Source organism: Trichoplax adhaerens, genomic scaffold, assembly GCF_000150275.1.
Source record: "Trichoplax adhaerens TRIADscaffold_17 genomic scaffold, whole genome shotgun sequence".
NCBI lineage: Eukaryota > Metazoa > Placozoa > Uniplacotomia > Trichoplacea > Trichoplacidae > Trichoplax > Trichoplax adhaerens.
Window position 1 is genome coordinate 1,187,528 of NW_002060959.1, and position 14,152 is coordinate 1,201,679.

The 14,152-nt window shown below is 35.1% G+C and overlaps 2 protein-coding genes across 2 annotated transcripts; one reads left to right on the forward strand and one right to left on the reverse strand.

Moving 5' to 3' along the window:
- Positions 1–583: 583 nt before the first annotated feature.
- Positions 584–5,230, reverse strand: TRIADDRAFT_60794 (uncharacterized protein; the record flags this gene model as incomplete). Its single annotated transcript, XM_002116760.1, has 17 exons — positions 584–643; positions 928–1,125; positions 1,226–1,330; positions 1,434–1,574; positions 1,683–1,787; positions 1,882–2,004; positions 2,090–2,342; positions 2,419–2,566; positions 2,671–2,725; positions 2,804–2,892; positions 2,999–3,209; positions 3,305–3,382; positions 3,679–3,737; positions 3,810–3,915; positions 4,161–4,250; positions 4,518–4,605; positions 5,022–5,230. 17 exons carry the CDS (start codon positions 5,228–5,230, stop codon positions 584–586), a joined length of 2,118 nt encoding a protein of 705 aa, XP_002116796.1.
- A 2,094-nt stretch (positions 5,231–7,324) lies between these two features.
- On the forward strand, positions 7,325–12,386 carry TRIADDRAFT_60795 (uncharacterized protein; the record flags this gene model as incomplete). The annotated part of the gene is made up of 14 exons (XM_002116692.1): positions 7,325–7,406; positions 8,943–8,979; positions 9,143–9,746; positions 9,825–9,968; positions 10,072–10,209; positions 10,338–10,541; positions 10,619–10,738; positions 10,829–10,960; positions 11,045–11,185; positions 11,290–11,361; positions 11,448–11,615; positions 11,712–11,899; positions 11,986–12,127; positions 12,264–12,386. The coding sequence occupies 14 exons, from the start codon at positions 7,325–7,327 to the stop codon at positions 12,384–12,386; spliced, it is 2,295 nt and encodes a 764-aa protein (XP_002116728.1).
- Between the last annotated feature and the right edge of the window lie 1,766 nt (positions 12,387–14,152).

Here is a 14,152-nt window from a genome sequence, read left to right on the forward strand (position 1 = left end):
GTACAAAACAAGTTAAAAGGAAATTAACAATTAGATTTTATTCGCTTACACGGTACCAGCAGTGAGCGCCGATTTATTTCTAATTAATGTAATGTATTCTATAGATTATAGGTTCTGTACATTAATGCTTAAAATACGGACACTGCGGATAATTAATGCTAGTAACAAACGATACTTAATGTTACTGTCTGTAGACGCGATACAGATATTAACCATGTTAAACAAAATTTGAACCTCAAACAAAGCTTACGAGAAACATAGCAAGCTCAGACATTCAGTACGTATGTATCATGATATCTTACTGAAAACTAAATTATAGTCGACAACCGATAGAATTTATATCACAGATAGTGACACTAATATGATGATAATGTAAATTATATCTTTATAAGTAGCATTTTGTTCATAATGCTAAAGCTGCACAGATACATGTTACAGCAATGCACAAACATCGATTTCGAATCTTAGGGTAACTAAACGAAGGGACTGCATTAGCAAATACATGTAAGTAGTAGGATAAAATTATAAAAAAATTATGTCGTTTACTAAAATTGTTTATTTTCAGGTGATGAGTTCAACTTTATTACTGATCCTGAGTAATTAACAAGTCAGCCATTGATTCATTACCGGTAATTTGAAGATTCTATTCATGCGATAACAAAGCCAAAAAGATAAAATATATAATTAGACTCCCTAAATTATCGTATTATCTATAATAACAAATCGTAGAAACATGTTATATAAAATAATCTAGATCAATTAAAGTGGGCACAATCTATAAATTACATCCATGTTAAAAAATTAACTATTACACTAGTCTGTGTTACATAAGCAAAATCTTATAGTATACATCGCCCATACTAGCTTATAATTTGACAATTTCTGAATTAACAGTAAATGCCTATGGCTTAAAACATTTTTGCTCACCTTTTCATTTGCTAAATGAAGTAAGCAAACGAAACAGATAGGCACCGAAAGATTTTTTGCCGTTGAACCTGATATCTTTTTAGGGATATTGTGATAAACTTCTTTAAATGACTGTTCAGTAGTAAGTTTTTCTAATAACTTCGTCTCCTGTTGTGATATTTCTGGATTAATGTTCTCATTGAAGTTTTCTTTATTATCCTGTTGAAATAAAACCAAAACAACTTAATGTCATTAACGCCCCTCCAACAAAGCTTAGGTTAGCTTAGAAAGATGATTATTTCTGTGATTTAATAGATACCGCATCTTCGGTCGGTTTACAAAGAGCATCCCACATTGCAGTTTTTAATTTTCTTACATCCACTTTTTTCGCCGTTTTCGCATAATTTATTTCAATTTTATTTACCTGAAAATTGATTGATGATATCGTATTATTAACTATCCATCTTAATTAATCAACGCACACTATATAAGCATAACGGCATATATCTGAAATTACAGTCAGTTACCTTCCTCGGTTCTGTAACTAATTGTGTATCGTCTAACATGTCTAAATTAAAACCACTTTGAGCCATATTCGATTGAACACTTTGAAGTTGATCTGCTTCAAAGTTATCTCTATCGTCATCGTCATCATCATCGTAGTCGACCTATTTTTAGAAGTAATGTTAATTATTATAAGCAATTCAGAACCGGATAGCTACATCATACAGGTATAGGTAGTCGTAAATCCTTCATAAATAAAAAATTGTTCTTACCGCGACATTGGGACAGTAATTTTGGCGATCATTTGGATTATTATAATCATACCAATTGCTATCATCTTCTATTGTATCGCTTTGATTTCCTTGATGCCACTTTACCTGTCAATCAAAAAGTAAAATTTATTTTCTATTATAAAAACATTAGCAAAATAAATTTTAAAGTTTTTTCATTTCGTGTATAACAATATCGTACCATCATTTTTGGCTTTGTGAATAATAAAAACAGTGTATCTGCTTCGTAATGCAGGTCCTCCGGTAGCGTAGTCTGCTCTGATGAACGACCCTTAAGGGTAGCTTTTGACAACGTTATAGCACTCTGTAACATATTCAGTACAGTCAATGTCAAAAAGTCTTTTCGATTTACTTTTTAGAATAATCAGATGATATATAATAATTACAACCTTTCCTTTCGAGAAACATTTTTCAAAATCGACATCAGCGGAGAAATCAACTTTGAATGGCACTCGCTTTTGACTTGTTGGTCTACTATGCTTATCGGTAGATTTTAATTCACGAGAAATTGGCTGCAATTTCCAATGTTTAGGACCAGCCCAGGTAGCCAAGACGGCATTATTGAAGTAAGAGTACTCTGATAGTTTCAATGCAGACTCTAGAAATAATTTCGGATCCTTCGTTGGGCGAAACATTGCCCCACTACAAAGATGATAAACCATCATATCAAAATTACTAGATAATTTCTTATTCTTGCTGGTATCAGTAGTGAACATACATAGGATTATTTTCATCCAAATGTGCGGCTTCTTGATCATGAGTAAAATCTATCTGAGCTCGAACATCATCAATTGTTTTATTCGGAATATCGTTGCCATCATCGTCATCGTCAGAATCGATATAATCATAATGTTGCAGACTGTTATCTACATTTAAAAGAATAAAAAACACATTTTAAAAAGACTGTATACGGATGAATGAATCTTAATCGCAAATGAATATTAAGGTTAAATTGTATACGCAACCGTACCGGATGGATTAGCCGTAAAGGAGTGATTCATAATTTGATTAGAAGTTACAGCATTCTGTTGATAGAAAGAGATATGGAATTAACCACTGATAACATATTCCATAAGAAAAACAACAGTCTACAAAAGTAGTACCTGATTTGAATCGTGAGTCGCTTTCGAAGATAAATAATCGATCTTAGGACATATGCTTAAATCTTCCGTACATAAGCACCTTAAACATCCTAGTTTACGTGAAATTTTAATTGATGATATTGTCACTATTTATTCAATAGCGCGTAATGCATTAGTCACAAATATATGATACGATAATAATTACAATATTCTTACCCTTCCATTCGCTGATATCAACAGTCATCTCATCAGAAACTTCTTCTTTGTTTTCATCTTTAAAATAGCACCTAGTCGTGTTGGCTATAACGTTTGAATTAATGCTAATTTCATCCATACTGTCGTCATTAAAAAACAGCGTATGTAAGAGTAGTCCCGCAGTCCCAGATTCGTCAAAGGCTGCGCTATTCTTTTGGAATAGCGGGTCAACCTGTAAAGAATTTAAACATAGTAAGAATTAAGTTATATGAAAAGAATGAAAATAAACTTTCTCAAAGAGATGCTTATAATATTGTAGTAACTTACTTCAAACTGTAAATCGATGTGTTCCGTATTTAAAGAAGCAACATTTTCTTCGATAGTCTGAACTTTTCGGGCAAGATTCTATTACACAATTTGTATGGTAGTTTTTTGTTACTCAGATGCATAAAAAAATATCCTGGCTAAAAATAAGCGAGATAACTATTTAAATAGTAACTATTTCTTGATAACCAGATATACGTGCATTAATGGAATTCTTATTGCATATACTGTATGACAAGTACAGTAAGCGGCAGCTAGCATAAAATAGCTGAGATTGACTTTAGATAACAAGTTCTCTTGTAACATCATCATAGGCATTAATTTGGCGTATAAATTTACTTCATTAAAGAAGGTCAAATTGTCAGATAGTTTGTAACCTTTCTGCGTGCTTTATCACTATCTTCGGTATCATTCTGATCTTGATTTTTTTCTTTATCTATTTGACATAGAATTCATCGACGATTATATACAAATAGTAGCAGAAATGAAATGACATCTAGCAGCTTACCTTCCGATCTTCCTAACCCTCCTAATACTTTATAAGCCTCACTATGTACACTATCGATACGTCCAGCATAAATTTTAGCACTAGCATCCAGCGTGCAACTTGCAATCTTTATCCAGTTTCGATAAAATATAAAAAATTAATACTCTACTGACTACATGATATCTCTACTGAATGAGTTAGGATTCAATTTATTAGTGCTTTTTTCTAACCCTAATTGTAAAATTAAGACTATCATACGTGCTGTATTTAATCAATCTCAAAATGAATTTTAACAACAGCAGTCATTGAATTGTTAAGAAATAGAAGGCGATAAATATTGTATTTGTTGCATGCACAAGATTAGAATCCGACCTGAAAATTAGTTGCTCCATTTTGATTCTTAATAACGTCAGCCATGTAGTCAATTAAATGCAAGGCGAAAGCATTTTTTGATGTGATTTTCTAGTTCATTCATTTTGTAGATGAAGAGATCAAGGCAAAATGATAAAAATGGATTACTTAATTGGCTATGGTGCAAAATGGATACGAGAGTAGGAGCCAGATAAAGCAGATCTTTGTATTGCATGTACATTAAGGTTAATATACCGTATAGTATTGCATCATAATTAATCATTTCGATGGTGTACGCGTATTTCAAACTAACAACTCTTTTGGTAAGGTATAACACTGTCAGTTAGCCAAGAACAAGACAACTAAATATCTACGTACATTTTCCGTGGATAATTTAATGCAATTGGAATAATGTTCTTTGAGTTGGGCATTGGTCAATCCGTCAGATGCGTCCACTACCGCGGACCTATTTACAATTGAATTCGATATTAATAATCAATCAAAAACGAGTATGTAGGTCTGAAATGGTTCTGATTTGATTACGTTATTAGTACAAGTTTATTTGATAATTATAAATAAGCATTGTAATGATGATGACAGTAATAATAGTTAATGTACGAGTCATACTGTAGGTATGGTGAAAATTGACTGGTGACTGTTGGTTGAATGTAAGCTACAGTAGCACACTTGGAGTCGATATGAATCATCTGCAGTAAAGCTAGTAGAATTGGCCAATTTTAGATTTGGAAGCATAACTGATGTATTTTCAATAGGTACTGTAGTTGAAGAGTCCTATGAAATTTTTTGTTGTCTTAAAGCTAAGGTGATATGACGAATGTGAACACTACTGCTAAACATGTTATCCTTTCTACTTGAAGATACCGTTTTTTGGTATGATCCTTAGTTAAAGGACTTTCAACACCACTCAAGCGACTACGACGGCGTTGACGTCGTTCTCGGCTATCATCATTATCGATGATATGTGGACTGCTGGAACCATAGCCACTTTGACGACGTTTTTGACCTTGCAATGACGGAGAAAATAACGGACTCAATCCAGTAGCCGAGTTGAAGCTTTCATTTTTAGCCATGTCCTTTCAAAATAACATGAAGAATAAACTTCCAATTTGTATTATTTTACGTAGACAATCATTTCCTGTGGTGAGAAAATAGGATCAATTGGATTTCACAAGCACACCAGCATAGCCCATGTATAGCCGGTGGATCTGTCAAATCGGCTTGAACCGAAAGAGTCAAGTAACTGATTGGATAGAGTGTCTACTAACATTTGACATGGCGATATGTACAGTAGAGTAGTAGTTTTTTTTTTTTCAATTAGTTTATTGATCAATATTGAAAGTCCTGGACGACCTAGCGCTTGTATACTCAATTTTGAACAGGATTGAATAGAATCCTACTATCAAAGGCTGTAACGCTTGTCGTCTTCCAATGACTAACAGTATCATGAATTCATTGGCAAAAGACCGTAAACTAGTTATTCCATCCTAGCTAGAATGAATTGACGTCAGTGAAAAAATAGACAAGAACGAACAGTGAATCGACTCACTTCCTTCTTCTTATGCTTTCTTTCTTCTGAACGTTGTAATCACTCAATTTAAAATGTGCCCAAAATTCAATATGGCTGTCAAGAAGATGCTGGATATGATAGCAGTCAATTACAGTGGTGACAACAAATGGGTCAGATACAGTTATGAACTGAATTTATGAATTCAAATTTGGGGGGGCATGATTGACTGTCTTGATGGAATAGCGATGCGCATATCCCACTGTTGTTCCTCTACTGTATGCACTATTTGCCAGCAAGTTGTGTGGCCAGAGCGAGAGAATCAACCTGTGACGTTGTTCCCGCTTGGGTTTGAATTTGAAAGTCATGTCACGTGAGCGTGTCAGCGATCTGATTTGTTTACACGGGCTAACGCATTGCGCAGTAGAACGTTGTTGTTTTTCATTCTTTTGACCTGTACAAGTGTACAGTACAGTACAGTACTGTACAGTACAGTAGTCATCCGAACCCTGGCGCTTTGTACTGTACACTGTACACTGTACTGTACTGTACAGTACAGTGTACAGTACAGTTAATGTCATAATCGTGGATCTGATTTGTTTACACGGGCTAACACATTGCGCAGTAGAGCGTTGTTGTTTTTCAGTCTTTTGACCTGTACAGTGTACAGTACAGTAGTCATCCGAACCTTGGCGCTTTGTACTGTACACTGTACACTGTACATGTCATAATGGTGGATCTGATTTGTTTACACGGCTAACGAATTGCGCAGTAGAACCTTGTTGTTTTTCAGTCTTTTGACCTGTACTGTAGAGTGTACAGTCATCCGAACCCTCACGCTTTGTACTGTACACGGTACAGGATATACAGTACAGTACTGTAGGTGGAGTCTGCGTACTGTTGTACTGTGCAACACTGTACTTTGCACGGCATGCGCACACGCAGTACAGTCGATGAAGGGACACTGGTCAAAACGCAATATTGAGTCATTTTATATCATCTTTGATGGTCATGCTTGTACTGTACTGTTCTGTCTGTACACGTACAGTACTGTACTGTACTGTACAGTACATTCTAATACGATACTGTACTGTACAGTGTACAGTGTGAGCCAGTTCTCTAGTACAGTACAGTACTGTACTGTACACTACAGTACACACAGTGTACAGTATGGTCACTACAGTACACTGTACTGTACTGTAACCCATGCTAATCGCACGACTTTCTTCTATACTCTCACGTGCTGACTCATAAGCAATTAAGCATGCCTGACTCACGGACTATACAGTATACTGTACTGTACAGTACAGTATGGTACATACAAAGTACAGCGTACCGTTGAATGATAGCATCCAACAAAATGGCGTTGTGGTGATGCAACGTCACAGAAGTGACATTACCAGTTCAACCACTCAACTGGGATGACGTGCGTACGTAGGACGTAGCGACAGTCGACTCACCTGACTGACCTGACCGCAACGAGTATAAAAGGGCAAGCCTCTCTATTGCACTCGCTCAGTAAGCCTCAGTTGACGTTGGGCAAGTGGCAAAAGTTCTATTGCTGACAACCGTAAGGTCTGACTGTCTACTCTTCCACTGTAAAGACGTACAGTAGGCAGTGCCAGCGCACTCAATAAACAGTGTACAACACCATCCAAGGATGGCCTTTTTAACTGCAACACGCCGGTCTCCTTGGGCCTTGCAGACCACTTCTTCTACAAGAAAGATTGCTACAAAAAGTAGTAAGTCAAGTAGTTGAGTAAGCAATCAAAATAGGCAGCAACAGGTCGACACATTGATCCAATATATTATGTGATTTTTTGCATCAAAATGGACTAGTTTACCTTTGCAGTTGAATGCATTTCAACGTCGATCATTCATCAATCTCAGTCTCGCTAGCAAATGTACTCTTCCAGCCGTTCTCATAGGGTATTACTATACGAGTAGTACTGCTATTTCTGCGACACCATTCGCTCCACAATTATAATCGGATTGGATAATGATGACTGGATAGTTCATGAATGTACTCTCTCTCTTGAGAGAGAGAGAATGAAGACATTGCCGCAATACTTTCAATATACCTGTAGATAGAATGGTAGAGATCCTCTCCATACGATCTCTACCATCATTGGTGCCCGTAAAACAGTCCAGGATGACAGTAATTGCAGATAAATAAAAGAAATAACACTCGTAATTTGCTTTTCTACCATCATCAATTGAATACAGATCGCTTCTATGTATAAATTAGCTAAAAATGGCCATCTGATCGTGCTGAATTCACTATCATTGACAAATACTGCTAGCATAGGATAGATTAATTTCCAAAGTAAAAAGTGTATTACCATAACGTCAATATGGTAAGGTCATCGATCATATTACAACCAATAATAACAAAACAACAATTCCACATGCCGAACTACGGTAGAAATAAATAAAACGCTTTACTTCTAAACCATCAATAAATATGATGTACATATCAGCTTGGACCCAATGCAATTGTCTTCCAAGAGCGAATAATGTACTATAGAGTCAAAGGAATAGCCTGCTTGAGTTGGGATAGCCAAGTATCCTTTTAAAACGTTTGCGTTGCTTTCATATACGGTACAGTACTGTTCGTGTCATGAGCTAGCTTGTACGTACAATGATCCAATTACAACTACTTATGTAAATAACACTGGTGCTGTAATTCTTAGAAATACTATAGAATCGGTAATTAAATTGAAGATACGTAACAAGCAAGCTTATACAACAACAAAAGCAAAATACTGTATTAAAATATTATTAAAACTATCATCATTTTTCTTCCATCTATCAAAGCATTTTACTAAAGAGTTGCAATCTTGACTATCATTTTGAAATAGGTCTACCGTCTATAGATGACTATGTAGAATCTTTGTTCTATGTTACAATTTCAATTTTTATGATACTTTTAACCTTATCAATTATTATTATTAATGATAATTTCAGGTTTAAAAATAGTAATGCTACTCGTAAACTAGTATTGCATTGATTTTTGTAATACGATTACTACAATATACCATTATAATCCCTACACAACCCTACATAGTAGTCATACGAGTACAGTAAGATTGAAGACATTTCTATCCAATTTCGCTGATGTACCTTACTTGTTTTCGTATTTGCACGTTGTTACTAGCTTGTTTCGTATTTCGTAAACTAGTTGACGTTACTAGCATGATATTGCCCATACCATTAATACAATCCTCCACTAAAGTTATGTTAATTGTCGTTACCTTGATTGTTCATATTAATTATAGTTAATCCATGGACACTATCCCGAGCAATAACTGAAAGGTAAGATATATCGAATGATAAAATGCAAGGATCAACAAGAACTCGCATTATTAGGGGTTATTTGTTTATTGGATCCCTGTTCAAAGCTGTGTCGTCTTCTTAGTACTGCATCAATTCGCTATCTATGCATTTTGATCGTAATATTTACCTATTACAATTATAGGAGTCATATTCGGCCATTAGCAAGCAATTATTATTATTTAACTGGCAAATCAAACCAAAATCGAAGTTATTATGACCTCACCACTAGTAAGGAAGGCCAGAATATTGATTTATATTCAAGATCCTATTCGAAGCAATTAAGATTCCGTCACGATCTTTGCCCAACGAAATTATATACTTTCACTAATGTTACAATCAGTCTAAGGCAATCGCTAGCTCCTGCTTTACCCATTACATCAACTTCGCTGTCATTTAATAGTTTACCACACAATCGAATACAGCGTAAATCTTTACATATTTCACCTAATTTGTGCGCCTCGCTCGATGAGGAAGAATCCATTGTCGAGAAATCTGTCAAATCGTTAAAAGAACGAAAAATTGCTGTATCAAAAACTGCAGTCGTCGGTGGTGTAAGCGAAACTGGGCACATTGACACTAATACTAAAGACATGGTCACAAAGCCATCATTATTGGAGAGGATAAAATCTGAAGTATTACACTATTATAACGGATTTCGATTATTGGCAATAGATATAAAAGTAGCTTCTCGGTTGCTATGGAAAAGTCTTAATGGCAATTCTTTAAGTAGACGTGAAAGAAAACAGGTAAATATAATGAGTTTTCATTTGAGAACTTTAAAAAGTAAAACCTTTACATTTTCCACTTTATTTTTTCAATCGTAGTTTACTAGGACAGTATCAGATATTTTTCGCCTTCTACCATTCTCAATATTTATAATTGTACCATTCATGGAAGTATTGCTGCCGGTTGCAATTAAACTTTTTCCAAATATGTTACCCAGTACATTCGAGGACAAGGAGAAAAGGGTATTGGAACAATAAATGACTTTACTTTAAATTATTAATAGCTCGAACTTAGTTGAACGCCTTCATACCTGGAGTAAATTTCTATTCCCTTTACTACTGTTAGGATGAAAAGCGAAGGAAACAACTCAATGTTAAGCTGGAAATGGCAAAATTCTTACAAGATACAATTGAAGAGATGGCGGTATCTAAAAAGATACAATCAAAAGATTCGGCACAAAGTTTGGTGACATTTTTTCAAGATGTGAGCAGTTCATGTTGATGAAATCGAATAAATTTACTGCTTCATCTTTAATACAGCATATAAGATGTACATGCGAGCGTATACTCCGGATTCTGATAATATTTCTTAATGCCTTTACTTAATGTTAGATACGATCCAGTGGAACTCAAGCGTCTAATGAAGATATTATTAAATATTCCAAGTTTTTTAAGAATGAATTAACTCTCGATAGCATGTCCAGATTACAACTTGTAGCATTGTGTAGATTATTACTAATAACCCCGTATGGAACGGATAACCTCCTACGCTTTCAACTTAGACTCAAACTTAGGCAACTAAAATCAGACGACATGGTAAATTATAACCATTACTATCGCAAACATTATGTTTTCTATCCAATTTTAATTCTTGTTCATTTGCATTTCCTCAGCTAATCCGGAAAGAAGGTATAGATTCACTAAATGCAGCAGAATTGCAGTCTGCTTGTCAAGCTAGAGGAATGCGTGCAATTGGTGTATCAGTTCAAAGATTGAAATCTCAGTTATCTCAGGTCTAGATTTTATAAATTGTCTGTATGTTGTGAGCACTTAGATAACATCTATCAGAAGTTTTTTCAATAATCTGCATTTAATATTTATAGTGGCTTGAGTTGCACCTTGAGAAAGAGATTCCAACATCATTGTTACTACTATCTCGAGCCCTTTACCTACCTGAACATTTATCTGCTTCTGACGCCCTTAAAGCCACATTATCTAAATTGCCTGAAAGCATGGTTAGTCAAGCTAATTAATTACTACAATAACAAGCTATTGCTAGCTTTAGAATCTTAGATTTCTTTTGATTTATTACGTTACAGGTCGATAAAGCGGGTGTCGAGGTAGCTGAAGTAGAAGGTGATTTAATTGATCATGGAAGAAAGTTAGAAGTTATCAAACATGAAGAGGAGCTTATCGCAAAAGAAGAAGATGAAAAGAAGAAGGAAGAGGAAGAAAAGATGGTTTGTATAATTAATCTACGATCTATCACAAATGATGTACTGCAATGAGATTTATTTTGTAAATTGTCATACGAGTATTATATATTTCCTTCATTCTCTAACAGAAGGAAAAGGAAACTTTATCTACTGCGACTGACGATTCTTCACAAGAAGTCGTTCAGAAGGAAGTGCTTAAGGTATTACCATGAATAATTATCCATCTTTATCTTTATCCGTAAGTAGCCTGAAAGGTAATTTTTCATCAATGTTTCTTTTAATAAAGGATACTATCCCCAGTGTGAAAATTAGTACCAAAGAGGAGGACAAGATCTCTAAGGAAGAATTAATCGAAGTGAGCAAAGCTATTTCTGAACTTTCTGAAACTTCTCCGTTGTCGACAGAGAAGGAATTGCTACAAGAATTGAAAGAAGATAGGGAAGAGTACAAAGAGGTATGTAAACATATTTCAACCGTATTCATCATGATATAATAAAGGGTTGATGGTTACGATGATAGTTTGATCAAAAATTATGGTATCCTACTTTAGGATGTCGATGAATTAGTAGATCTTGGCAAGGATGATCAAGTTGAAGAGTCAATCAGTTCTAAGCGCCTTGGTAGAAGGCTTGATAGGATCATCACAGATATACAAGGAAAAATTAGCAAGTTAGAGGAAAAAAGCAAGCAAAAGAGTAACCGATCTCTTTTCGCTAGGTTACGTGGTGACGTAAGGGGGTAAGACGTCATTTTAATTCAGATGCCGGTATTAATATATAAATGTATAGCAATATTAAAAGTGGACCTTATATATAATATATTAGAGATGGAATCGTAACTACGCAGGAGCTGGTAATGGCTATCATGGCTTCAAAAGACAAACCTGACTACGATAAAATCAAAAAGATAGCCGAAATATTTGATGAAAATCATGATGGCTCTGTTGAGATAAGCGACATAAGAAAGGTAATATGGAATTCAGTATATTTTTGATATTTTGTGTTTAACAATAATGCACTGTTGTCATTAGATACGAGCAATTCTATTAGGTGTGTACTGTACTGTACATTTAATGCTGCCTAATTATGCCTTCTATCTTTAGACGATCGAAGTAATTTCAGAAGAAGGAGTAGATTTAAAAGCAGATCAGATAACAAATATTGTTAGGCTGTTAAAGGAAGCCGAAGTTGCTAACAAAGAAAGTGAATCTTCAGAAGCAGTTTAACTTATTAATTTTTTATATTCACATGATATCATTTATTCGTTGTAAATTCATATCCTAGTATATTGCATTGATGGCGTATCAATACGTTGTCTTTCAATATTGCCTATCGAGCGCTCTGCCTAAAAATCATTTTATTATTTTACAATTACTTCAAATTTTAGCTACATGATCTATGGCTTGCTATAGTAATCGTCACAGTATGTACTCGAATTGTATCATACAAGCTTTGTGCCAAATCTTTAACTTGACATATTAACATGCAGACTGATATTGGTAAACGTGTTTCAATGAATCGCATGATATCTTTACATTGCTATGAAGAATTCCGAGATAATTTGAAATAATGGATTGGTAGTTGAACTTAACTATATTGTAGGTATTTTGTTTACATGGTGTGATCGGCTGTGCATACTCTCAGTACTGTACTGAGATTTAGTGCAATTGGCTATGTTTTAGCGATATTGTATCAGTAAACAAATAGTGGTTAGCTAAATTTGGTGATGAATTAGTCTGTAGATGAGATAAAATTACGATACTATTTTCTACTTAACGCGTCAACTCCAGGTTTATTATTTAATTCTATGAAATTTATTACAATCAAATAGTATATTTGTTTGTTTCTATAAAACGATAAAGGTGCTTTGAGAGTCGGTAATCCAAATCAGATTAAATAAATCAATTTTACTGCTGAATGGATTAGTGAATTTAATCTGCGTAGTAAAATGTTTGCCATAGGATGATTGATAGCTCCCAGCTACTACGCGCAATGGATAAAAATTGAATTATTTATGGAGTTTTGGAAAGCTAAAAGCTGAAAGATTGGCTATTGCAATCGAATATTTGCCAGGATAATCTCCAGCTTGCTGTGAGGCCGTGACCCTACGATTAGCTATGTTAAGGTTCAAAATCGGTTATGTTACTGATTTCTGCACCCAAGCGTCGTTGAGTACTGCCGACTGATTCTGAAGTACGCGTACAGTACAGTATGTTTGACAAGAAATATTAAAATGCTGGTTACAAATGATGACGATAGCGGGATTGTGTAAGAATCAGAGAGATCAATTTTGAACTATTTGAATTTCAGTCTCACTGGAGCTCGCTAGCTATTAACGATATGCTACATAGAAATGCAAGCTTGCACTAGCAGTCATCAATGGGTTAGTGTTTTAACTAAAATATGAATTAATTCACGACAGCCCCAAAAATAGACGTGGGTTCGGATTGATCGAAAGTTTTCGAGTTTTTGCAGAATCATTGACGTACCGGCATCGCGTTGTTGATTTTAAATCAAGCCCTGATGAAACAGTTAACTTCAACACTACTGTACAAGTGTATATCAAGCAGCAATGCTGATATCACTATTAGCCCCATTCAGAATGCATCGAGCTCGTTGTGTACTTGGGTGAATCATGTGCAAGTATACGTATGAACGAGTTCGATGCATTCTGTCTGGTTGTATGCATAGACTACTGTAATGTACTAAAAGAAGACCTGGACTGATGACTCCTTGGACTAAGATTTCGCTTGGAAACAGTTAAATACGATCGTCGACGTTATTTAAATTAGTACTCGTGATTTAGAAAGCAGACACGGAAGATGCAAACTTAGTAGCCACTTTTCCGATATTGACGGCCACATTTGGTAAGAAGAGTGCGTCTGTCTCAACGTCTGTCTCAGGCACTCACTGTACAGTGTACAGTGTACAGTGAGTATACTGTACAGTACAACATAGTACTGTAAAGTATACTGTACACTGTACAGTACTG